At 42.1% G+C, this 27,886-nt stretch overlaps 1 protein-coding gene across 1 annotated transcript in view; it reads left to right on the plus strand.

Annotated features, from left to right (window-relative positions):
- LOC311241705 (tetraspanin-8-like) overlaps window positions 1-23,037 on the plus strand; it is a 39,018-nt gene extending 15,981 nt beyond the window's left edge. The window contains exons 3-9 of the mRNA XM_084330584.1: window positions 14,026-14,088; window positions 15,470-15,589; window positions 15,757-15,831; window positions 15,945-16,040; window positions 18,346-18,468; window positions 18,752-18,835; window positions 22,826-23,037. Coding sequence (XP_084186710.1) covers window positions 14,026-14,088; window positions 15,470-15,589; window positions 15,757-15,831; window positions 15,945-16,040; window positions 18,346-18,468; window positions 18,752-18,835; window positions 22,826-22,897 — 633 coding nt within the window. The 3' untranslated portion in view covers window positions 22,898-23,037. The remainder of the gene's footprint in view (window positions 1-14,025; window positions 14,089-15,469; window positions 15,590-15,756; window positions 15,832-15,944; window positions 16,041-18,345; window positions 18,469-18,751; window positions 18,836-22,825) is intronic.
- The last annotated feature ends 4,849 nt before the right edge of the window (window positions 23,038-27,886 follow it).

The following is a 27,886-nucleotide window of genomic DNA, read 5'->3' on the forward strand; positions in this document are numbered from 1 at the left end:
CGGTCAGAAATAACGGAGACGCTAAACGTTAGTAGGCGCTTATTATTACCAGAAAGTCCTGCGGGCGATCATTAGTAAATCTCCCGGTAGAATGTTGGTCGCTGGTCGGCAGACGACCACAGCTCGTCCGTGAAATGTACTTCCTCATAGAAGCGAGGCGGGCCAGGGGGGCTCGTGTTCCCCCTATATACCAGGGGGAGTGGATCAGAGGTGGTTCTCATGGTGCACTTGTGTTGAAAATTCGCTCGCATCCCCCCCCCCCCCCGCCGATTGCCTATATCCCCACATTCAGCCACTTTGGCCGGCTTGAGCACCTCCCACCTTCCCCTGAGTTGCTGGCAAAGTGAGCTGTAGAGGAATTGCGCCACCTTTTGTTTTACATCGGTAACAGCACATTTTAAAATTCGACAGAGTCCTGAGGTTGTGAATTATGCAATGCATTTGGTAATTCTATCTAGAATGTAACGAATGATGGCAGATTAAAAATGCCTTTTAACATGGGAGCGGTTGGAGATGAAAACATGACCAGGCCCACCGTTGGTTCTAACCACTATAACTTTTTTTTTAGTGTTTCAAATTATAAGCCTTTGACATAATGAACATATATGTAAAATGAAGATATTTTCCCAATTTCATGCAATAATAATAAACACAGACACCGCTGTGCTCACACACACACAAGAAAGTAGTTTTCATGACCAGCAAGCCACAAGGGATATAGTGCAAATTAATTGTTCAAATGAAGGCATCCAATATGATTAACGGTTCACACTGATCATGAAATATGAACTAACTATACAATTGCAATAGTATTAGAAAGGATATATAATAACAACACAACAAGGTTTGTTTCAAATTCAAGGACATTTATTAGAGAATCAAGAGGTTTATTCAGGGAAATGTCATGTGAAATGCGGGTGGTCATGCCGCATCGATTGTGCAAAATACAATAATAAAATAAAAAACGGTATTAAGAAGACATAATGTGCATGATAAAAATAGACATGCTAAATTCCTGAGAAGGCACTGCAGTCTGGAATGTTAACTGTCACCACACCTACCCATTGACACCTCCGTCGGGCGACCCCCCCCCCCCCCACACACAGGCTGCCTAATTATGCATTATGCCCACATATATTATTTATATATAAATGCTAAATATTTACATCAGACATGTACAGACAATGTACAAACAAACAATAATTCTACATGGGTACAGGCAAGCATATGGTGTTATTCTGCAGGGATGTTGTTGACAAGTTATTTCTTAACCATGTTTTGAAGTGGGGGTGGGTGGGGGCGGCTACAAGCATAGTCGTAGTACCCTTGAATGAGTGCTCCTGCCTGCAGGGCCGTCTGGAATGTTAAGTGTCCACCAGCTATGGCTGGGCGATAAAACGATAACGATAACTATCGCGATAAATTATTTCCTCGAAATAAACATGAAACGTGGTCGCAAAGTTTCGATATATCGATTTTCCAAGCTTGGATATGAGCACACGAACTAACAACCAATCAGTGAAGGAGATGGCCGAGAGCGAAGGAGACCCGGAAGGAGACCCAGAGGTAGGACTCGCTCAACAACAAGGCTTGCTAGGCTAATTAGCTTGCACGGCGCTGTTTTATATATTTATGTGTGGCGTGAATTCTGAGGCCACGTTTATAGTAGTGTGGGGTATACAGTGGACGTCGTTTCAATATATTGTGGCGGAAGAGAGTATTTTAGTGTCATATTTAGCACATTGTCATGGAATACACCGCTTAGAAACAACAGGCTGGCTAGGATAACTAGCTTGCACGGCGCTGTTTTATATATTTACGTGCCGAGTGTGTGGCGTGAATTCTGAGGCCACGTTTATAGTAGTGTGGGGTATACAGTGGACGTCGTTTCAATATATTGTGGCGGAAGAGAGTATTTTAGTGTCATATTTATTACATTGTCATGAGATACTCCTCTTGTCGGCTAACTGCTAACGTGCGCGTACTGATGACGACATCAACTCGACTCGAGACATTCGCAGCAGCATAAGAAGTTAATTAAACTTGACAGACATTATATCAACGATAATTATCGATATCGAGTTATATGAATATAATTTTATCGCGATAACGTTTTTGGTCATATCGCCCAGCCCTACCACCAGCCATTGACGGTCGGCCGACCCCAGCCCCCCACACACACTCAATACATAGAATGGTTAAGGGGATGCAGACCAGAGAGAGACTTTCGTCTTGTTTACATCAGGGTCCCCCATTTTCAATTCATCATAACATATGACACACACAACATACAGATAGACAGTACTGCTACATTTTTTTTTTTTTTATCTTTTTCCCCCTCCATTTTCCTCCGATTTTCTCCAATCCCAATGTTAGTCGTATGCCAATTCCCAATCCCCTTCCTGGTCGCTGCGCACTTACCCCCCACAGTCAGATCATCTGGGAGAGTGGAGGCTATCACGTGCTTCCTCCGACACACGTCCAGCCAATCAACTGCTTCTTTTCACCTGGCACCGCGGATTCTCATTGAGAGGGCGTAGCGTGTGGAAGGATCACACTATCCCACTCAAGTCCTATCCGCGCTTAGCAGGCGCCCCGACCGAACTGTAGGAGTCGCTGTTTACAACGACCCGGACCCACCCCGCCAGCTTCTCCCACCCTCTAATACTGCCAATTGTATTAGTGTGAACGGCCAGCCAAGCTGGTGACAACCCCGGAGCTGTGAGCTGGATTCGAACAGGCGAATCCAGCTCACAGCTCCGGGGTTGGTGACGAACGCAATCTCCGCTACGCCACCTAACCGCCCTAGTACTGCTACATCTATACATTTATGACATACCAGATTTGCAAATACAGTACTGTTTGTGATTGCTTTGGGTAGGGCGTTCCACATTGATGTGGCATAATTGCAAAACGTTTAGTCCCTTGTTGGAGCCGAATCTGGGTTTAACATGATTTGTGGAGCTCCCTCTGGTGTTGTGGTCATGGTATTCACTGACCTTTGGGAAGTATTTTGACATGTACATGGGTACCTTGGTCATGTAGTGTATCTTGTAGACCAGGCCCATTGCAAGTTGCTGTACTCTGTCGTCTACTCCAAGCCATCCTAGGTTGTCAAAGTGGGCAGGGGTGAGGTGGGTTCTAGGAGTCAGGTCAAGCAGTAGTCTGACCAGTTTGTTTTGTGATATTTGTAATTTGGTTTTTAGTGCCTTTGAGGTTTATTGTTGTTGTTTATTGTTTAAAAGGATCCCCATTAGCTGTCACCTAAGTGGCGAGCTAGTCTTCCTGGGGTCCACGCAGAAAGACAACAGAAAACACAAAACATAACAACATGAGATACATATGACAATCACAATTAACAATGATAATCTAAAAACAGTAAAACATTGTAGACATCATTATCAACATCAGAATATTTTGCTCACATATTTAAGTAGTGCATTCTCAGGTGGTATTTGAAAGACACTTTACTATTCAATTTACTTATGTTCAGTGGGCAGTTATTCCAATGATTGATGGCACGATAAACAACAGTCCTCTTTAAAGCATTTGATTTTGGACGTGGTAACATAATCTGTCCATCATCAGCTGACCTAGTAAAATAAGAATGAACCTGACTGCATCTAACAATTTGTTTGTATGAGAAAACAGGTTGAGATGAAAAGACAGTGTTCCTGAAAAATTTAACTGTGTTGAAAACCAGCCTATTCTCTACCGTTAACCATGAGAGTTGCCGGTGCATTTGGTTTTTAGTGCCTTTGAGGTGCTTTGGTACCATGAGGTGCAAGCATATTTACATTTACTTACAAGTTCTGTGCGACAAGACGGCAAGAAGGGTATAACTCTTATCAGCTGAGTAACAATGTTCATCAAAGTGTTGCGTGTTACAGTGTAGGTTAGTTTATTAGGACAAGTGCATGACAGTAAGGTTAGTCGGGGTTAGATTTTTTTTTTATCATTTCAGATAATGGTTGAAGAAGTGAGTCTTTAGTCGACGGCGAAAGATTGGACGGGATTCGGCTGTCCTAACTGGGATGGGTAGTTCATTCCACCATTGTGGGGCAAGGACTGAGAATAGGCGGCTTCTCTTTGATGACCCTCCGGGAGCTTGGATAGGAGTAGATCTGAGGCGGCCAGAAGATGCAGAGCGTAGGGGTCTTGAGGGTGTGTAGTTAGAGACCATTGACCGGAGGTAGGCGGGAGCGGTTCCCTTTGCCGCACGGTATGCTAGGTCGAGGGCCTTGAAGCGGATACGTGCAGCAATGGGGAGCCAGTGCAGGTCCCTAAGAAGTGGGGTGACATGGGCCGATTTCGGTAGGTTTGAGATCAGGCGGGCCGCTGCGTTTTGAATGAGTTGAAGAGGCTTGGTGGCAGTGGCCGGGAGGCCAGCTAGCAGTGCGTTGCAGTAGTCGAGGCGGGAGATGACTGTTGATTGGACGAGGAGTTGGGTGGCTTCTTTTGTCAGGAAGGGGCGTATCCTTCTGACGTTGCTCAGGAGGAATCTGCAGGTTCTGGTTGTCGCTGCGATGTGAGCAGAGAAGTTCAACTGGTTGTCGAGGACAACACCAAGGTTCTTGGCGGTCGGCGACGCGGTCACAGCTGCATTCTCGACTGTGATGGAGAGGTCTGTCAGGGGGGAGGATTTGGCCGGCAGGTGGAGCAATTCTGTTTTGCTTAGGTTCAGTTTGAGGTGGTTGGTCGTCATCCAGGCGGAGATGTCGGACAGACAGGCCGAGATCCGCTCAGAGACGTGGATATCTGAGGGAGGGAAGGAGAGGAAGAGTTGAGTATCATCTGCATAACAATGATATGAGAAGCCATGAGACGTGATAATGTTAACCAGTGATTTAGTGTAGAGGGAGAAGAGAAGGGGTCCTAGGACCGAGCCCTGGGGGACACCCGTCCGGAGGGGGCGGGTGGCTGACAGAGTCCCTCTCCATGACACTTGGTAGGAGCGGTCATTGAGGTATGATGTCAGCCATGTCAGCGCAGATCCAGCCACTCCCATTCCTGCGAGGGCCGCGAGGAGGATCTGATGGTTGACTGTGTCGAAGGCTGCAGATAGATCTAGGAGAATCAGTACAGAGGAGAGGCCTTTCGCTTTTGCTAAGTGTCATAGTACCCTTGAATGAGTGCTCCTGCCAGAGTCTTCAGTGTATTCAGGCCGTCTGGAATGTTAAGTGTCACCACACCTATCCATTGACTGTCGGTTGACCCCAGCCCCCCCACACACACAGGTACACAGGGAAAAAAATAAAGGCCAAAAAAATAAAATTAAATAAATAATAATGTCGACTGGTCTGGGAAGGCACAGCCTGCCCCAGCCTTACACACCCGCCGCCTATGAACAGGCATGTATGCAAACCTGTACTTCTGGTTCTACAACAATCCTAAACCCCTTATTTGACCAAGGGAATGTTTCTGGAACGTGTCACGGAGTGACATCATTCATGGCGAAAGCCACTGTGTGCTCTGTCTATAGAAATTAAGTTTCTAGAAGGGACATTCCCATTCAGAAACATGATTTAGGCCTCTACCTCAGTCATTTACATGCATAGTACTTTATTTACATATTTTAAGCCAGATCAGACTGCCTGAGCTGTGTTACTCCAGATGAGCCATTCGCATTTCAGCAGCCGTCTGGGCTCCGGCCACCACACGTCACAACAATGTGTCCCTTCTTCTCATTCTGGTTCTATGACCTGTGGTCTCTCTGGTTGTGTGCCTTCGAGGTGTGTGTTTGCTGTAGGTGACGTGATGATACGGAGCAATGTGGTTGTTCAGGTTTGAGCAGGGTGTGTGGCTCCAACCCCTCCCCTACACACACGCACTTAACTGTGTAATAATATAAATATAATATCTAACTACTCTGTATAAATATAATGACTAACTACTCTGTATAAATATCATTGTGTATATCCAGCCAGGTAGCAGAGCAAGGCAACTGTTCTCACCAGGTTCACTGGGCAACAGAAGACTGTGGTTATAGGGAGGTGTAGTCTGACGTCACTGGTTGTTCCACCCGTATAGGCATTTATCATTGGGAAAATGGATTATCGGCTATTGTAACAATTCTGCCGCATGGAAATAGAAAAACGTTCCATTTTTGCACAAAATGAGTTCCCTTCTATCACTAACATTAATAAGCATTTTTGGTTGAAATAAAATGTGGCAATTTTTTTTCATGATTAATTGTGAATATTTTCATGTTGAGCAATAGATTGTGGATGAATAAGGACAGAAACGTACACCATGCCAATGTTAATGCTTTATTTGTTTTAAACGAGACTATTTAGAAATGGGCAATGGGGAAATGCATTGGGTTGGACAGAGGGTTAAACTCCTCCCCAGGCCCTTGCTGTGTGCATTTTGTCAATGAGTTGTGAAGACATCCTGGACAAGTGTGGCTTAATAAACATGCAGGGCGTGGCTGTGTGGGTGGTGTTTGATAACTAAATGTGTGTTGCAACATGGTGTCCCCCTCAGGACAGGTGGATTCACTCGGCCAAACCTTGTTGGCGTGCATCAGTCACGAAAGGGGCTAGGGGGGAGGAGGACGAGGATTGATTGCTGTATGAAACTCAACAGGAATCAACAATTTAGCTTTCTCCTCTCCAACTCCCTTTGACAAATGACTTCCATTAAGAACGGTGTTCTTCAGCTAATGGTGTGCGCACAGTGTCTCTAAACGAGTGGGTGTGTTGAGAGCCTTCTAGCCTGTAAGAATGGATGTGTTGAGAGCCTTATAACCTGTAAGAGTGGATGTGGATACACGCTGGATTGTGCATGCTTTTATGCTTCTGGATAATGTGCCTGCAATTAGTGAGACTTTTACTCGACACAATTATTGTGTAGTTAGCCACTCTGCCCCTTGGTGGTGGTTCACAAGCATGGCAATTTAAGTCTGATTTAAATCGAAGTGGGAATGCTCGTCTACGGCTGTCCTTAATTATTTGACTCACCAACATTGGTTTCCATGACAACATTAAACAGTCTGTGGCAGCCATGTTGAGGTGTGCCAGCCAAATAATCACCTTTTAATAAAGACTGTAGATCTGAAGGGAAATTACTTCACTCATTATTCACACCAAGACTGTAGATCTGAAAGGAAATTACTTCACTCATTATTCACATCTCAAGACTGTAGATCTGAAAGTAAATGACTTAATTCTCATTATTCACATCTCAAGACTGTAGATCTGAAAGTAAATGACTTAATTCTCATTATTCACATCTCAAGACTGTAGATCTGAAAGTAAATGACTATTCATTCTCATTCACATCTCAAGACTGTAGATCTGAAAGGAAAATACTTCATTCTCATTATTCACATCTCAAGACTGTAGATCTGAAAGGAAAATACTTCATTCTCATTCACATCTTTCATCACAACCAGGAGAACCACAATCGTATGGGCCACTAAGAATTTCATTAAAAAAGCATAAAAACATGTGGGAATAATTTTCTTACCTCTGTACCCTCATGACATTGTTTATTTTTATTAGAAGGCATTTCAACAAGCAGATGACTGATGCGCTTTGGTTCATTTAAAAATGCAGAACCTACGGTGGTTAAAACTGTGTCGAGTGAGTGATTATTACAGTAGTGTTTTCTTACCTGCTGGTTTGATTTAAAAAAAAAAAAAGTAGTTTTAGGAGTTGTGTTTTAGAACAACACCCAGCTGCTTTAGCTGAGTCACTGTCTGTTAAACACACCCTGCACATTGTTTTACAACAAACAGCCAGCATAGGGGTGTGTGTGTGGTGTGGACATGTCTAAATGCTTTGTGTGCAAAATTGTGTGTGCATGTTTTGTATACGAGACTAACCAGGAATTGTGTTTGTCTGATATAAATGAATTAGTTCTGAGGGGCAGTACACCAGTTAGCCTGCTAATGACTTGCAGAACAGGAAATTACCTGGCACAACAGGAAGCCATCATCATAATGTAGTCATCAGTGTATGTGTGTGATGTTTCTACCATCTTGCGGGGTCCAAATGTATCCACTGCAATACAAACTCCAGAAAATAAGACCCAGTGGTGACTGGTGAGGACTCTCAGGCTTTGTTAGGAAACAAACAGTTTTTTTTTTTTTTTTTTTTTAAGTTTATAATTAGATTTAGGTTGAGGTAAGGGTTAAAATGATTATTTTAAGGGGAGAACTAAGGGTTTTGTTTAAAGGAAAGTAAGTAAGTAGGCCTACATATAGCACCTTTCTAGATGCAAGATCACAAAGTGCTTTCCAATCAGAAAAAAAAGAACACAAAACAACACATGGAACCATCAAACACACTAACTAGAAAATATAATACAAAGACCAAGATAAAACTAGCCAAATGCCTGTCTGAACAGTAGCGTTTTTAGCTTTATTTTTTAAGTTTCATGTTTCTACTGATCTCTTGAGAGAAAGGGAGGGCATTCCACAGTTTGGGAGCAGCTTCCTTTTTAAGGAAAGGGTTATAGTTATCATGGGCATGGCGATGGTTCAGCTTGAGGGATTAATGTACAGGAAGTCAACAGAATGTCGTACTCACTCTGTGGCAGTGTCTGAAATCTAAGTTTATGCAACTGGTCCCAGTCTCGGGTATTAAGACGAGGCCGGTGGGCCTCCACTGGCTTGAGTTGTTAAGGTGGAAATGCATGCGTCATATTTGATCCGGTTCCAATAGCGTTTTTAAAACCAACCTATACCTCATCACACAGTGCTTTTCTTTTAAGAAGGTACAACTGTGCTCCTTGGACTAAACAGTCAAGTTTCAGGTTCAAGTTTCAAGCCGTCGGTAATGACGGCTTGTTGAAAGCTTGCTAGGCTACTCGTGTATGACTCACAAGACTGAATACGCTCATCATTGTGGGTATGTTTTGCTAGTGATTACAGTGATTGCCATTTTTGCTACATAGAAATGTCTTGGGCACCGCAATCTTAACGGTGGGTCCCTGAATTAGCCCTCATCAAAAGTGAGAACCGCTGGTCTATAGCATGTAACCTACTATGTACCAGTGTGTGAACTACCCTCCTCCACCTGTTTTTCTGACGGGATGTCTATCAATAATTCATCAACTATCTGCTTTCAGAGCTGTTTGTGTCGACTAATTGTTTGACCGATTAATTATTGATTTAGACGCATCTTTACAACTCGGATCAATTGTGTTTCATACAAATCATATTGTGACTCATACCATGGTGGTGAATCACTGGTGTGTGTGTGTGAGCCATGCAATGCAGACATTAGTCAGGATAATGAGTCCTGTTTTTAAGGTTGTGTTTGTAAAGCTTGGTTTCCATGGTAATATTTAGTTGAATGGTGTATACAGGGTAATATTCATACTATTTAGTTGAATGGTGTATACAGGGTAATATTCATACTATTCAGTTGAATGGTGTATACGTAAGGGATAATGTATAGCTACGAGGTCATTGTCGCAAAATAATTGACCGACACGTAGTTTAGAATACCGAGGCGCCTCGTCGAGGTGTTTTAAACGTCAGTGAAGGTCAATTATTTTGCGACAATGACCGAGTAAAGCTATACATTATCCCGCTTATTACATGGCTAACTTACTAACAATATACCTAATTCATTTGACAAATCGCAGTTGTTCTGTGGCTCCGTCAGCCCAAATAAAGTGATTATTATTATCGCGGGCAGCCTCTGTTCTGGCTCCGCTGTAATCTACACACTCCGCTGTCAGTGCAGCCGCGGCAGGTGTGTCTGATTTGCTGCACTGATGTGGGCTTGATTGCGAACAGCTGCGCACATCGGTCATTATTGTCCCACAGAGGTCATTATTGAAAAATAATGACCGCTGTCGGGGGGCTATTGACCAATCACAAGCAAGCATTTCGGCGAATGTGAAAACGCCATGTAATAAAGGGTAATATTCATACTATTTTAGTTGAATGGTGTATACAGGGTAATATTCATGCTATTTAGTTGAATGGTGTATACAGGGTAATATTCATACTATTTAGTTGAATGGTGTGTGTATACAGGGTAATATTCATACTAGTAGTTGAATGGTGTATACAGGGTAATATTCATACTATTTAGTTGAATGGTGTATACAGGGTAATATTCATACTATTTTAGTTGAATGGTGTATACAGGGTAATATTCATGCTATTTAGTTGAATGGTGTATACAGGGTAATATTCATACTATTTTAGTTGAATGGTGTATACAGGGTAATATTCATACTATTTAGTTGAATGGTGTGTGTATACAGGGTAATATTCATACTAGTAGTTGAATGGTGTATACAGGGTAATATTCATACTATTTAGTTGAATGGTGTATACAGGGTAATATTTAGTTTAATAATAATAATAATAATAACTTTATTTGTATAGCACTTTTCATACAGAGGTTGCAGTTCAAAGTGCTTCACAACAGTAAAAAATACAGGCATAAGCAGGCATAAAAAGATAGACAGATCATTTCAAATCTTTATTTAAACTCGAAAGACAACTGAGGTTTCCCTCATTTACAGTCATGTCGAGTAACAGAGTTAAGCACAACCATATACTATATAGTACGTAAGGGATAATGTAGAGCTACAAGGTCATTGTCGCAAAATAATTGACCGACACTGCCTTCTGGAAATGGGTCAATTATTTTGCGACAATGACAGAGTATAGCTATACATTATCCCGCTTATTACAGGGCTAACTTACTAACAATATACGTAATTCATTTTACACCATCGACAGACGAGATCAAATGCAGACGCAGTTATTCTGTGGCTCCTCTGTCATCGCCGGCAGGTGTGTGGTCTGATTGCACCTGATGTAGTGCAGCTGTGCATAATGGTAAAGCTTAGCTTTCGTGACTGCGATCAAAATGCTTGATTGTGATTGGTCAATAGCGCTCTGTTGCCCCTAACAGTGGTCATTATTGCGCGTTGCCCGTAGCAGCGGTGAATTATCGAGAAATAATTGACCGCTGTTAGGGGCAACCGAGCGCTATTGACCAATCACAATCAAGCATTTTGGCGAATGTTAAACGCCATGTAATAATCACATATTCGTTTAATGGTGTATATATAGGGTAATTTGTTTAATGGTATAGGGTAATATTCATAATATTTTGTTTAATGGTATATACAGGGTAATGTCCTGACTGCAGTGTGGCACCAGGACTAATGTTCCTCTACCCGTCACATGTCCTGACTGCAGTGTGGCACCAGGACTAATGTTCCTCTACCCGTCACATGTCCTGACTGCAGTGTGGCACCAGGACTAATGTTCCTCTACCCGTCACATGTCCTGACTGCAGTGTGGCACCAGGACTAATGTTCCTCTACCCGTCAGCCGTCACATGTCCTGACTGCAGTGTGGCACCAGGACTAATGTTCCTCTACCCGTCGCATATCCTGACTGCAGTGTGGCACCAGGACTAATGTTCCTCTACCCGTCACATATCCTGACTGCAGTGTGGCACCAGGACTAATGTTCCTCTACCCGTCACATATCCTGACTGCAGTGTGGCACCAGGACTAATGTTCCTCTAGGCATAAAAGAAAATATTGTTCGTTTCCCGTTTGTCAGTTAAGGCCATGGGTAGGTAGGGAATTTATTTAATTTTTTATTTTATTCTTTCCCACGGTGACTATGGATGGGGAATTTCTTTATAAAAACATGGATGCATGTACTCTGCCAGCATGTTTAATATCCATAATACTAAAGGTTTGACAACGATTTTTATGAAACTTTATTTAAAAAATAAATAAAATGTAACTCATAAAATAAATTGGGCCGCACCTAAATCGGCAGGGTCGGTCGGCAACCGGAAATTATTATTTTTCTTTTAGGCCCTACCTGGCGCATGTCCTAGATGGAAAGTGTGGGACCGACGGAACTAATGTTCCTCTACCTGGTGCCACCTTGACCGTTTCTCTTCAAACATTAATGAACAATAGGTGTGACCGAAACTGGTCTGACAGATTAATAATTAATAAGTCATCAATATGCAGTGTGAACTGTGCGATAAGGGAACATTAAGAACGGAACCATTAACCGGGTGGAACAGAGCCACTGTTATCAGGGTTATAATGGGAATCATGTTATCAGAATTACTTGGTACTGTCAGGTGTAACTGACCGCATTTCAAGTGCTTCTGGTTTGCGTCTACAATAACCAGGCGAGTATCACAAGTGCAATTTGGAAATGGGGCTCCACTCAGAATAATTGGCGGTTACATGAACCAACTACATCAAAGCAACTCGCCAGACAGGCACTTGTATTTCTGTGCTGGGTCTCTGAGCAGAGATGAGGGAGAACCTTTTAATTATGTGCTCAAGAGATGAGGGGGAACCTTTTTTATTTCTGTACGGAGAATCTGAAGTTTATATTTGTGCTGGGTCTCTGAGCAGAGATGAGAGAGGAGCTATATTTCTGTGCTGCGTCTCTGAGCAGAGATGAGAGAGGAGCTATATTTCTGTGCTGCGTCTCTGAGCAGAGATGAGAGAGGAGCTATATTTCTGTGCGGAGTCTCTGAGCAGAGATGAGAGAGGAGCTATATTTCTGTGCCGAGTCTCTGAGCAGAGATGAGAGAGGAGCTATATTTCTGTGCTGCGTCTCTGAGCAGAGATGAGAGAGGAGCTATATTTCTGTGCTGAGTCTCTGAGCAGAGATGAGAGCCACCAAACCATGTGGGAGTTTGACCTGCTGTTGCACATTTCATCCTTTAGATGTCACCAGAGTTTTACCAACGCATGGTGGACGACACCCTTACTGCTGTGTTTTGGTGTTGATGGGAAAAGTTAAGACTTGGTCTACTGTTGTGGATATATTCTGTGTACAATATCAAACTCCAACATATTATTGGCCATCTTCCCCAGAGGACTGATATCACTTTGAGTTTTGTTTTTTAAGTTTTATTTCTTCACTTTTGATGGGTGTTCTCTCTCTCAGGTTTAGTGCTAGTGCTAGACTGTGGTCACTGTACCTGATAAGGGTTACACTGTGGTCACTTAGCCTGTACCTGGTAAGTGTTATGGTTAGACTATAGTCACCGGGCCTGTACCTGGTAAGGATCCATCTCTGCTTAGTATCTGACAGTAGAGAGATACTCAAATCCCAAATAGCATTGCAATTTACTTTGTGTTTTGATTTTGTTTTGGTTTGCCAATGTTCCAAATAAGATGTTTGACGGTTGTTTGATGATTGGATTGAACATTTATTTTGGCAGTGCTGGTCTGAGACTGGTTTGTGTTAGTGATTTGTTGATTCCTAAGTCTCAGTTGACTTCTAAGTCCTAAGTCTCAGGGTTCAGCTCTTGGGTTATAATGGCTTTTGATCTAAGTGCATTTGAGGGGCTTATTTTCGAATACAAAATGTATTAGTCTTAATTCTGCCCTATTCTGTTTTTTCGTTTCTTCAGAATTCTACATATAGGGCTTCAGCTGGGTGTTTGTCCCATGTAGCTATGTGGACCCCATACCTCACTACCATAATGGCACAACAGGCTGAATTATGCTGTCAAATAATTTGCACCACATTTTGATTTAACTATATAGATATGTTAATATAGAATTGTCTTTTGCATAGAGTGCTCTACAAGCTTCCTCTTTTAGTTCATCCACTGCCATTCTGAAGCTACCTGATGCTGAAATGATTAGCCCAAGGTAGTTATAGAACATGGTGTGCTCTGGGGCGCCACTTAGAGTGAATAAGTGTCTGTTTTCCTGACATCTGGGCTTTTTCTGCATGACGATAAAGTTGGTCCTTTTTAAAGTTTACTCCCAGGGCCCAGTGCTGGCAGTACTTCTCTAGCAGGTCGGGTCATCTGCATAGAGAAGACATTTGACCTCCATGTCAGGAAGTGTAAGAACAGCCCCTGAAGACTGTTCCAACTGCACCGCTATGTCATTGATGTAAATGTTAAACAGTGTTGGACTCAGACTGCAGCCCTGTCTCACACCTCGTTTTGGGGTGAATAATTCAGTTTGTCACCAATTTCGATTGCACATTTATTTTCTGTTTACATTTGATTGAATGACGTCATGTTTTATCCTCTCTTCTAGATCAGTGGATGTATCATCCTTGCTGTGTCCATCTACCTGAAAGTCACCAAGGATAAAAACAAGGTAGGCGCGGCCAGATTAATGGTACACGGTCTAGTTTTAAGTCCTTTCACTACCACACTACAGAAGGTTAACCATTTGTCGTGTGGCAGTGAAAGTGTTGACCTTCTGTATTGTCGCAGTGAAGGGGTTAACCATTTGGTAGTGTGATGGTGAAATGGTTAAGAGACATGAACCCGAGCAACATTAAATGTATAGTAAAACTGCACTATGGAATGTTCATGAAAATATCTCTGATATACCCGCCATCAGCCACTGACATAATCACATTTAGCTCTGTTTGAAAATGTAGTAAACTATAAATCCATACTGCACCTTAACCTCTTCACCTTAATCAGAAAATTTGCCTAAAAGTACATACCCAAGTAAATGGAAGATTGCTCTACTTCTACAAGGTCCAGCTGCATGTTCCTCGTATCTCTAGACATCTATGGGCCTCGGGGAATGTATTCCCACTGTCCAATAGTGTCCGTTACTTATGCTTGAGTAAATAGTAATGAACCCATCTTTGACGGTGAATAACCCCATTGACGAAGCGAAAAGATGATTTACAGTTTTTTTTTGTAGATGCAGTACTTGCCATCCGGACACATGCAATATGAATATAGAATATCAGGCCCATAAATGACCTTATTATGGCCAAGTCATACATCAGCACAGATTTCCTCTTCACAATGGCAGAGTTAAATCTCGATTTAGTACCACCAGGCGCCCGATATAGTGCAGCAAAGACTCATCACTGGATTGAGATGCAGTTTATTTTTTTCTAGACGTTCAGAAGGGTAAAGAAACAATATATGTTGTATTTTATGGCAATAACGTTGAGTTTTGTTCGACCTGTGAGATATAAACACAATATTTCAGTCAATGCTTGTAAGAAGAGAAAATTATTTGTCCGTTGGCTGGTGTGAGCTGGGTAGTGTAGTCTTTCTTTCATCGAAAGCCCCGGGTTTCTTTCTCTGGACTACAACAATTTCATGAGTGCTTCCTGTTCTATCATCTAAATCATACGAATTACGATGCACTGCGCGGACATTTTTATAAGCTCATATTTCGCTAATGGCACTTAAAATCATTGCTAAAGAAAAGTAGTGCTGAAAATATACACTTTGACTGCTGTTTTGAAAGGGTTAGGGTCTTTACTCTTGGCTACATTCGAAACTGAAACGCATCACTTAATACGGACTGTATTGATCTATTTGTGCTACGTTAAATACATCTTGGTCCGGTACCGGGCCTATCAGGTTATCTAGGGTTAGGTTATCTAAACGCATCTGTCGAATATTGCACCTTGTTATCCTAATAAATGATAAATCCAACTTAACATTTTTACTTCTCTCTCACCCCCCGCCCCCTCTCTTTCACCCCCTCTCTGCGTCTCTAGGTATTTGATCAGAACGTGCCCTTCGTAGACCTGCTGATTGCTGTAGGAGTCATCATCATGGTGCTGGGCTTCCTGGGATGCTGTGGAGCCATCCGAGATAACCGCTGTTTACTGATGCTGGTGAGACGCAACATATATATTCACATGTTACGTTTACTGATGCTGGTGACGCAACACATGCGTGTATAATATATTTATTTAGATATTCACATGTATGTTGCTCAGCACTGACTACACATGTTCATGTAGATTTTGTTTTTAATGTACTTGTTTCTTCTCTCCACCAGTTCTTCATCGGGCTGCTTCTCATCTTCATCCTCCTCTTGGTAGCAGGGATTATGGGAGCTGTAGGGGAGACCAAGGTAGCCTCTAACACATGACCTATGAACCCTAACCATATTGACTTGGCATGTTGTCTGGCTACATACATTATATATCATATTACAACAGGTTAACGTATAATTATTGTGTGTAGGCTGAGGAGATTGTGAAGGAGCGTCTGCAGGCCATGCTGCCTCTTTCGGGTCAGGATGCTGAGGTCCAGGCTGACCTAAAGAAACTAGAGGAAGAGGTAAACACTAAACCACATGACATTCAGATATTACAGCTGAAATATGTTTCGATACAAAAGGCATCTTCTCCACCACACTGTCTGGCTGCCTATTACAACAGAGATGGAACTAAATCACGCTGTCTGGCTGCCTATTACAACAGAGATGGAACTAAATCATGCTGTCTGGCTACCTATTACAACAGAGATGGAACTAAATCACGCTGTCTGGCTACCTATTACAACAGAGATGGAACTAAATCACGCTGTCTGGCTGCCTATTACAACAGAGATGGAACTAAATCATGCTGTCTGGCTACCTATTACAACAGAGATGGAACTAAATCACGCTGTCTGGCTACCTATTACAACAGAGATGGAACTAAATCACGCTGTCTGGCTACCTATTACAACAGAGATGGAACTAAATCACACTGTCTGGCTACCTATTACAGCAGAGATGGAACTAAATCACGCTGTCTGGCTGCCTATTACAACAGAGATGGAACTAAATCACGCTGTCTGGCTACCTATTACAACAGAGATGGAACTAAATCACGCTGTCTGGCTACCTATTACAACAGAGATGGAACTAAATCACGCTGTCTGGCTACCTATTACAACAGATGGAACTAAATCACACTGTCTGGTAGTGTTGTCAAAAATATCGATACTGAATATTTAAAACTGTTTCTATACTCATTTCCCGAAATACCGAAGAAGTATCGATACCAGCTGGCTTGCTCGCAGTGTTCTACCGCAAGTTGTTGACAGACAGACACACTGCTGCTGCAGAGCACGCTGGCCCCTCCTCCTCCTCCGCTGCAGCCCTCCCCCTCGCAGACCTGTCTTCAGTTTGTAAGCAAAAGATTTTAGCTCCGAATATGGCCAGTGCAGAGCCTCCGCAACTTGTGCTTGTGGATAAAGAAAACAGCAGAAGTGCTGTTTGGAAGTACTTCGGGTTTGAAGTAAACGACGAAGGAAAAGCTAAAGCGTTGTTACAGAGCAGTGCCAACGATGCAGCCATTAGCTAACGTTAGCTTATGCTAGCTAGCTGGCCACCTTTATAATTACTTCATGGAAACTGAGTAACGTTAAGTCGAGTTCATACTAACTACACTAGTACACGTATGAACTCGACGTAACGTTACCCAGTTTCGGGAAAAGCTAAAGATGCCACGATGCCCATTTGCAAGCGTTTTTACAGAGCAGTGCTAACGATACAGCCATTAGCTAACGTTAGCTTATGCTAGCTAGCTGGCCACCTTTATAATTACTTCATGGAAACTGAGTAACGTTAAGTCGAGTTCATACTAACTACACTAGTACACGTATGAACTCGACATAACGTTACCCCGTTTCCATGAAGTGTTTAAGTAGCAGCAATCTTGTTGAAAATGTAACGTTACTAAATGCTCAGAGCATAGCTCTCTCTCTCTCTCTCTCTCGCTCGCTCGCTCGCTCGCTCGCTCTCTCTTCCCCCCTCCCTCCGTCATGAAAATTGTTGTAGTTCGTGACAACACTACTGCATGTAGTCACTGTGTTGTTGTAGCCACCGGGTAAATCGCGATTTTTTTTTTTAATTTGTCATGACAAACCAATTACATAATCCAACATATGTGTAAAGGCACAACATATTCCAGTTAACGGTATCTTTTTTTAATTATTCGTTACGACGCAATCAATACTTCCATGCGTTCGGGACCTCCATGTTTTGGGGGTATTCATCAGACAAATCGGATCCGGGATTCGGCTCCCGGCTCTCATCAGTCGGGCAAGAACTGCGGGTTTTCAGCCTCTCTCCTCTCTCGTGGAGCCTAAGGGGGAGCTTAGTATTCCTGCCTCTGAGGAGCGCGTCACGGCTCATGCGCATGCGCGCGCTCGGCCAATCAGAGAAATGCGGAAGTGCAAGTTGTTTGCCTTAAGTGTTCACGCATCCAGGCCCTCTGATTAGTGTGGTCCAGGGCTGATGATGAGCTTGTTCCATATAAAGGTTTAAAGAACAGCCTCTCACACAGGTTGTCATCCTCCTGATCTTTTGTTCTATTTCCTTTGCGTCCTCGTTCTCTCTCGCTCTCTCTTTCTTTCTTTCTCTCCCTGTGACTCACTCACTCTGTATAATTGGATGAAGTCATGTGTCTATAAATGGATGATGTAATGTCTAACAGCCAATGTACTAAGTGCTCTGGTCCTGATTTATAAGCAAGGTGACCACACATATGCACACAGACACACACACCAACACACGCACACACATATGCACACAGACATGCATACACACAATCGCAGAGATAAATACATATTATGCACCACTCTTGTCTCTCAGTTCAAGTGCTGTGGGCTGATCAATGGAGCAGCTGACTGGGGCAACAACGTTCCGTCTTCCTGTGACTGTAAAGACGTCTCGCAGACCTGTCAGGCCGTATCCGGACGCCAAGTCTACTCCACGGTGAGGAGATGCGTGTGAGGGTGTCCATCTAAAAATAAAAATTTAATATTGACTAAATGTTTAACTAGATTGCTATGTTGGGGCTGAATCTGGAGTCATATTTGATCTGCAACATCCAGTCTGAAAGATGGATCTGAATTTGGTTTGACCGTACAGGCTTGCGGTATGATGATATTTGTGAGTTTTAGTTTTTTTCACCAAAAAACTTGAAAGATGTGTGAAGACCTATGGTGCATACGCACTAAAATGTCCTCTTTAATTGTTGTGATTGTGTGTTCTGCAGCCTTGTGTGAAGATTGTGACGTCCTTCATTGAGAAAAATGCTCTGGTCGCTCTGGGCATCGCCTTTGGCATTGCCGTTCTTATGGTAGGTACACGTCAACACACACGCACACACTTACTGTATACAACATACGAACAACAATATACAAAGCACATGTACATTCTTATGTATAACATTCCTTAAAGGAACATGCCAACATCATGGGAAATCATGGCTCTTACTGTCTTCTTCAGAGTTGGACAAGAAGATGGATACCAATTTCATCTGTGTTCAGTAGAAGGCTATCCATCTGCAAGCTAGCCTATTTTAGCACAAATGAAGGGAAGTGAATACGGACCAGCTAGCCTAGCTTAAAACTCCGGAAGAGGTGTTTTTGGCCAACAGTTAAGCTAGCTGGTCCGTATCCGCTTCCATAATTTTTTCTTGTGCCAAGCTAGGCTAGCTTGCTGCCGGTTAGCTTTCTACTGAACGCACAGAGGAAATCTTCTTGTCTGACTCTGGAGAAGACTGTAAGCACATTTCCCATAATGTTGGCATGTTTCTTTGATGGTACAACATTTTTGAATAAACCAACAGTCCTCGTTGTTGGAAGCTAGAAAACTACCTGAAAAGCTTTTTTTTTTTTAACTACTTTTTAGCGTTTATCGCTTTTCTGGTCAAGCATGACCGACAGAAACAGGTTGAAATGGGATGTAGAGCAGGGGAAGACATTCTGAGAAATGGCGGCGGGTCCGGGAATCTAACTCGTGTCCCCCAGATCCGTGACGAGCACTGTTTTCCCCGACGCAGAAATAGCGCAGAGATATGCAGTGAGCTACGGGAGCTCCCCCTGAAAAGCGGTTTCACGGTTATTTCAATAGTCTGAAATAAAAACAAACGTCTTAACTGGCGCCCCCAAAAGTGGCAATTTTTATACTTGTATTTATACTTATAGCACATGCATGAGCCTGGTCTCTTTTTGAAAGATAACATTCTGAAGTTTCTGATACAATAAAGAATGTGCTGTTAGTGCTAATGAAATAGAGTAACATAGGCCTGAACATGAGTTGTAGAAAAACGTGTTACTAAAATGTCTCTGTAATTGCAATATCCAAAAGTATATTTCCAAAAAAATTGGTATGGCTAAAAAAAACACCCTGAGTCCATAGCCTGACATCTTCATGGCAATTTCATAAAAATCCGTTCAGAAATGAGTGATTAGGAGCGATTTTGGTAAAAAGTGAGAAAAAGCACTGCAGAAAACCATTTCCTCATTGACTCTAATGCATTCAGGCAACAAATAGGGCTTTAATTCTATATATATTATATTGTATTAAATGTCGTGCCGGTGGGCAAATCGTCCTTAAAATGTCCCGGGGCCAGGCCGGTGCCAGTTAAGAATCTTTTAGGCTTATATTTGGTTCACACACGGTAAATCAGACTTTTAGATTTATGAATTACATGAAATGGCACCATTCTCAGAATGACATGTATAGTAAGTGTTTTGTAAAATAAATGTAATCAAAGCCCTGTGTGAAACACCTTGAACGTAAACCTTTTTTTAAAGGACCAACACCTTGAACATGAACCTTTTTGAATGGGCAACAACACTCAAATTAAGAATTCCAATGTTTCTCATGGCCTGGGGAAAGTTCAATAAATGTCCGTTAATAATAATTTTGTGAACATGAGCTACTCTCTCATGAAGCCAGAGAAGACTTAAAACTTGTCATCTGGTATAAAGTCTGGAGCTGCTTTGTTGATGATGAATTGGAGACTGATGTTGTGGACCCACAGCATCCTCCTGGGCGTCGCTCATTGTCACCGCTACAATCTTTACAGAGTCATTGTCTATGAAGCGGCTTCTGACCTTCTATTTTTTTGATTTGGGAGGCAGTTGTTCATGTTCATTAATTTGAACCTTTTGACAGTCTGGACTGTCTTAGACCTGAGGAATAACGGATATGAATTAAGTTCCCTTTGTACATGTTTGTTTAGTTGTTCAGAAAGTACTGTTCTGGGATTTGAATATTAGAAGTGGAAGAACATCAGAATATTGAACATAATGGTTTCAATTGTCTCCATGAATCTTATTCCTCTCCATGTTAAAGGGCCACTTCACCTTAAACAATGCCTATTTATTTTGCACATAATCTCAGACATCCCAAGGCTCTAAACAGTTTTGCACACGTTCATTTAGTTTGACCATTATTGAAAGTAAATGAGTTTGAATATGGCCACCAGTGATGTCATAGGGGACATTGAGTCATTGTGTTATGTTCATTACACCTCCATGAAATGATGTAGATGAAAAAGCTGTAGCTGTCGATGTCCCCGATGACATCACTGGTGGCCATATTTAAACTCATTTACTATAATAACTGTCGAACTAAATTAATGTGTGTGAAACTGTTTAGAGCCTTGGGATGTGTGTGATTTATGTGCGAAATAAGTGTCTTAACACATTCCCTGCCACGGTTATATCCATCAATGTAGCCTCACTGCCAGCACTCAAAGCCTATGGAGATGTTCACCTTCTTTGCAGGGCTATAACTTTTTAAATTGTATTGCTAAATTGACATTACTATGGCCCATTCAACATCGATTATCTATCGTTCAGGATGTAGGAACGTTATACTTTTTCATTCATAGATTCTTCCAAAAATACCTTCTAGAATATAAGTGTTTTTATCGTTTTCTGCAGTAATTCATTGAACGTGAGTTATAGGCATAAACGCATATATAGATTATCAACTGCCGTTTATTCCCGATACACGCTATATTAAAAAATTCAACTGTATATGATCCTATACGTTATGCCTAATCATGCGCGGATGAACGGGGGGGGGGTCGTATAATTCCGTGATCGTCAGTAAATGCTTTATGTAGTATGGGTTGATTTATTGATCAGATGGTTTGTAAATAAAAAATGTACAATCGGCTTGAAAATAACGTTCCTTACCGTTCGCCGATGAGACTGGAGGAAAAAGATCCCACTTATTTGACGTCTATCTCCTACATCCATTTCCGGTTTGTATGGCGCAATAAATGCCCAAATCATATCGATTATTGAGTTATGGCAGCGATCCATATGCACGCAAGTGTATGTCTGGAGTCCCGCAACGATATGTGACTGCCTGACGTATTTCCCAGATGCACCGATGGCCACTTCCGGTTGTAACTCGCCCGATCATCCACCAGGCGGCGGTATTGAGGTGTTGCACTATTGTGCAGGGTCCCACTGTATCACCAGAGGCTGGGTGGTGGAATTATGAATGCCATGGTGAAAAAATGAAATATGATCTCAATAACGCTGTACAGCGTGGTCTGGTAGAATTCGCATGGCCGGCAAACACGCTGACACGGGATTGGCGGGGAATGTGTTAAGGAATCCTAATGTCACCTTTGGCTAAAATTGGGTGCATTTACGTTTTCAAAATGTTTATTAATGTACACTGTCCTCCTTGAACAAATAAACTAAACCTAACCTTTCTGGGTCAAGTCGCCACCTGTAGAGGGTCGCTCCAGTGTCTGTGTGGACGGGCAGCTTTCTGGGTTAAAAGAAGGTTGTGTGGCAATCTCTCCACCATCATGGGAGAAACCTGTTTCTCCATTCATTCCTTCGTTTTAGTTTTGATTAGGGATGCTCGATATTGGCTTTTTTACCGATATTGTCCAACTCTTAATTACTGATACCGATATATGCAGGGTTTCCCCCCCCCCAAAAAATTGAATAATTTCAGGTAATTAACATTACATATCTCTTGTTGTGGAATTAACACAACATTATGCATACTTTTGACAATAAATAAAATCAGAATTTGTTCTTACTTGCTTGCCTGGGTAAATAAAGGTTCTAGAAATGTAAAAAAAAAAAATTTCTTTTTCTTTTGAAAACCGATACCGATATTTTCCGATATCACATTTTAATGCCGATATCGGCCGACAATATCGGACATCCCTAGTTTTGATACATTTCTGCCATTTACTGCAAATGGCTGCGAGTGATCCTCGAAAAAAAAGGCGACCAGCATCCATAGCAACCGTCCCACGTCCCGAGCCTGATGGACCAGTGGTGTCTTTTGTCTCCTGCAGATCTTTGGCATGGCGTTCGCCATGACTCTCTACTGCCAGATCGGCAAGAGGGATGGACCCACTACTGCCTGAAGGGACCACAAAAACACACACGGGCCTAGGGGGGGCTTTTTACTTCCTGGCCAAGCTATGATGTAATCCTTACCCAACCATAACCTCACTGCAGACATTATGCCTGATCGTATTATTAATACAAATAAAGTTTTTTTTTTTTTAAATAATTATTCTCAAAGATGTGTTGATTTCTGAGTTTCTGACCCACCGCTGTCTACTGAGGGGTTTGGGATCAATTCACTTTCAATACAGTGAACTGGATTTTCTCTTGAATATTGCAAAACATTTGGCATGAAAAGGGTTTTACTGTCCAGCTCTGTTGAAGTAAACGGTCATCTCAAGTGCATGAGAACAGATGTTCGGCCTATTAACACTTTGAGCGCCACGCCTGGTTTTCCGTTTTACCGCTTGAATGCCACCATCGGCGCCAATGTTAACGTTAATATCGCCTAATCTATGTTTTAAATTATGGCTGTGTCTAATCTGCCCATCGCATTATCAAATACTATTTTCCAGTCAGTGCTGTGAAGGCAGATTGTTTTTTTATCGCGTCGTTTCCTTTTCAGAGCAGTTAGAAAAGCCCCCGGTTTGATATAAAAAACAGCTCATTCTGGAGCATTCTATGAAAATCGTCTTTTAGTGGAATATTCCACAACGTTGATATTCGTCTGCCTTTTTATGAATCGTTTTCAAATAAACGCTAGATGATCAATATTATACGTGCACGCAAGCACATTACGGCCGCGCACTGATAATCGCTCCGTTGATTTCCTCACAGAGTTTTACAGTGAAACCGAAAGACATTTCACCAAACGGCTTATAACTTCATCAAACTTACTCTGATTATCCTACCACTGATAACAGAGTCCTTACCTGACATCAGATGGTATCCAACTGGTATATTCCAATTCCTGATCACCATTCGAAAAAATCGATACGTGTATGGATCCAACGCGATACAGTAGAACTCCATGATCCGCGGGGCTCTGAGGCTCCAGAATGAACTCTGGTAACCCCGGCTGGATCAGTGAACTGGAAAATGTGGAGTACCGGATTTTTTCCCCATTTTCATTGAGTCCATTCCAAAATCACTTATGTCATCTGGGAGACGACAGGGGGCGCTTTTTTCCACAGTGATCGCTGGCGCCCCTCGGCTATACTCGGGTAGGCTGTGATGCAATAATTTTTCAGATCGCAAAAAAAATTTAAAATAAAAAATTCCGAGAAATCTCGTGAGTGGCACGCAACCACCTATAAAAAAAACAGAGAAATCTCGTGAGTGGCACTCAAAGTGTTAACAAGTACATGAGAGTGGATGAAAAGTACATGTTCTATCATCTGTTTAACAACTTTAGAATGGAAAGTTTATTGATCACTGCCTGCTATAAACCCTGGGACGTCACCGTGGTGATAAACCGATCAATACTGATCAATAAACTTGTCTATCACTGCTGCATGGCGGTGAACTGAAAACAAAGGTATACTTGCCCGAAATAGAATCACAGTAGAAGACGGAGCTGCGTCTCTACGCTGTGTCCTCAGCTGGCAGATGATCACACAGTGGTGGTGTAGTGAGTCACCTCACAGCTAGATTCCCGCTTGGGGACCAGGTTGCGGTGTTGCCAGGTACCCAGGTGGGGTATCTCCCAGGCCTTTCTGTGTGGAGTCTGCATGTTCTCCCCGTGCTCACAAGGGTTTCCCCTCCCGATAAACCCAATGGAAAAACATGCACAACAGTTCAAGTTCGTTTATTAATTGTCACAATAAAATACACATACGTTACGGTGAAATGCTTGGTTCTGTATGAGTCCCTGAGTGCTTCATACAGTGTAAAGAGGAATAAAAAGGAGTAAACGGTGAGGTACGATGCAGAAAACGAGGTACAAAACTTTAAGCTAAGTGGCAAATGAGGTATGAATGTAGTGAAAATCTCTTAACACTACATTATATTTATCTATGAAAGTTTCTAAAGTGAGCGTTAAGGCGAGTTTGTTTAAAAGTGTGTGTGTGCAATGAGTTTAGATGATGCGTTGTTAAACAGATCGCTAACGATGTTGCGTCCCTGACTACGACTGACGGGAGCACTTGGATTGGTCCCCGGGCATGGCCCCGGCTTCCCTTTGGGGGGGGGGGGGGCGGACATTTGGGGGGACGGACATTTGATCTGTGTTCCTGTGGGTTGCACATTGCATGCCTGTGTTAAATCTGCATGATCAATAAAGACTTCTTTTTCACATTGGTAGCCTAAACACGTGGAATCATGTATAAATCCACCCCTAATTTAATGGGATAGTTGTTATTTTTAGAATCCTAGCCCTATTTCTTACTGACCAATGATGATGTTGGTCAGAGTCCTTTCTCGGCACAATCCATGCTGTTCCTCATGCTAGCTCCAGCTAGTTGGCCACAAACCAATGCAAAGTTAACGTGAGTTCCCGTCTGTACAAGCTGACCAAAGCTCACTGAAATCTTACTTTGAGCCCTATGGAGTAAATTCAACTCTTACTTTGTGAGCACTAGAGTAAAGCACCTTAAGTATTTTTCTTAAAATGTAAAAAAAAAAAGTGAAAACTGATCTGTTTGATTGAAAACTTTAACAGATTGCAGAATGGGTACAGTACAGCTCAATACACGCAATTGTTAAGGGGATGCAGAACAGAGACTTTCGTCTCGTTTACATCAGGGTCCCCCATTTTCAATTCATCATAACATATATGACATACACGACATACAGAGACAGTACTGCTACATCTATAAATATATGACATACCAGATTTACGAATACAGTACTGTTTGTGATACAAAGAGTCTAAAAAAAAGTATATACATTTGACGTAAACTGTACATTGGAGGAGGTGGGGAGGGACTACATTGGAGGTGGTGGGGGGGGGGGGGGGGGGATTGTGTAGGGGAAACTACAACTGTAAGCAAAACTACATTGGAATATCGACAACCTTACTTGGTCCCAAGAAGAGGGTCTTGTGTATTATTGGGTTAGGACATTTACTGTACATTTACAGGGGCCAGTTTCGAATAGCAGTCTCCCGTAGGTGCTCTTTGAGAGTGGTTTTGAAAGTGGGTAGTGATTCACATTCCTTTACAGCTTTGGGTAGGGTGTTCCACATTGATGTGGCATAATTGTGAAACGTGTTTAGTCCCTTGTTTGAGCCGAATCTGGGTTTAACATGATTTGTTGAGCTCCCTCTGGTGTTGTGGTCGTGGTATTCACTGACCTTTGGGAAGTATTTTGACATGTACATGGGTACTTTAGTCGTATAGTTTATCTTGTAGACCAGGCCCATTGCAAGTTGCTGTACTCTGTAGTCTACTCTAAGCCATCCTAGGTTGTCAAAGTGGCCAGGGGTGAGGTGGTTTCTAGGAGTAAGGTCAAGGTCAAGTGACCTTGAGAAACTGACAGGGGTGTAAAGTACTTAAGTAATTGTACTTATTTACAATACTTAAGTACTGTATTTGTTTCTCTGGCCGAACTAACGTTAACATTATTAATCCTGCGGCTGAACTTTATTTAAAAACAGTCAATCAAATCCCCATGAATGGAAAATGAACCCGCCCATACCCATGCTGATTGGTCCTTGTGCAAGACTAGAAAGCAGGGATCTTTGATTAAACACCTGCTATCAGAAGAATAGACAGTCAGTGACGAGCTACAGAAGATGGACACAAACAATAACACGAGTGATGAAGAGGACCAAACGGAACATTTTATTGCCCGGGAATAAAAGTGTTTACCGTTTAGTACTTGTACATTTAACTCTTTCTGTGCCAAAAACGACTATACTCGTGTTTTGTCGCCAACGCTTGAGCCTTTGTTTTGGAAGTATTTGTAGTTCCAGGCGAGCGACCCGAACGATTTGGGCATAATATTAACTGCTCCCCTATGTAACTCTGTAATACTCTGTTTTTACTGTGTAATTGTATTTGTTTTTAACCCTGTACGGCGACCATGGGTGCTCAGAAAGGCGCCTTTAAATAAAATGCATTATTATTATAATGCATATAACGCGTCATATCTCGCAATCTAGGAAAAAATACTGGATTATTTTGAAAAGGTAAGCGATGTTTACCGTGGTATAGTGCACAAACGAAGGGATGTAGAAATTAACTGTTTCGTCCCTATTGTACTATAAATAGTGCCTGTCAAATGAGCCATACTATTGTCTCCATAGCTATAATGCAGAACACACGATGGGTCCGCAAACATCGCTAAAATGGTCGATAACGCTGGCGCCATTGAGTAGAGATGAGAGAACAGCGTGGCGGTCAATGAGTTAAATGAGCAGAACATTTTTGACTTTTACTCAATTGTGTTTTCAGCCAGATACTCTGACTTTTACTTGATTAACATTGAGACGGTACCCATACTTTCACTTAAGTATAATTTCTGGGTACTTTTTACACCCCTGGAAACTGTGACCTGTCGAGTAAAGCAAGACGGTCTCTGCTGCGTCCAGAGATTGTATCTGGTGGTTCTTGCATGCAGCCTGATCTCGCTTAAAATATGTAAATAAAGTACTAGTAATATATTTACGTATTGCAAATGTAACTTGTGGACGTTACAAATTGAATGTAAACTCTTCGTTGTCAGAAAACATTTGGAACCTTAACTTTATGTCTTAACCAGAACCGTTAAGCAAATGTTAAAAATAACCTCAACTCCAACTATAATCATACACTGCTCAAAAGAATAAAGAACACTTAAACAACACATCCTAGATCTCGATGAATTAAATATTCCAGTTGAAAATCTGTATGCATTCCATAGTGGAATGAGTTGAAAACAAAATATAAGGATGATCAATGGAAATCCAAATCATTAACATATGGAGTTCTGCATTCAGAATCATACTCAAAATAAAAGTGGCAAAATCAGATCACAGGCTGATCCGACTTCTGTGGAAATTCCTCAAGACGATTCAAAATGAGGCTCAGTGTGTGTAACCCTAACCCTAACCCTCCACGTGCCTGTATGCACTCTCTAACCCTAAC

The sequence above is a fragment of the Notolepis coatsorum genome (genome assembly GCF_963971535.1).
Source record: "Notolepis coatsorum genome assembly, chromosome: 15".
Taxonomy (NCBI): Eukaryota; Metazoa; Chordata; class Actinopteri; order Aulopiformes; family Paralepididae; genus Notolepis; species Notolepis coatsorum.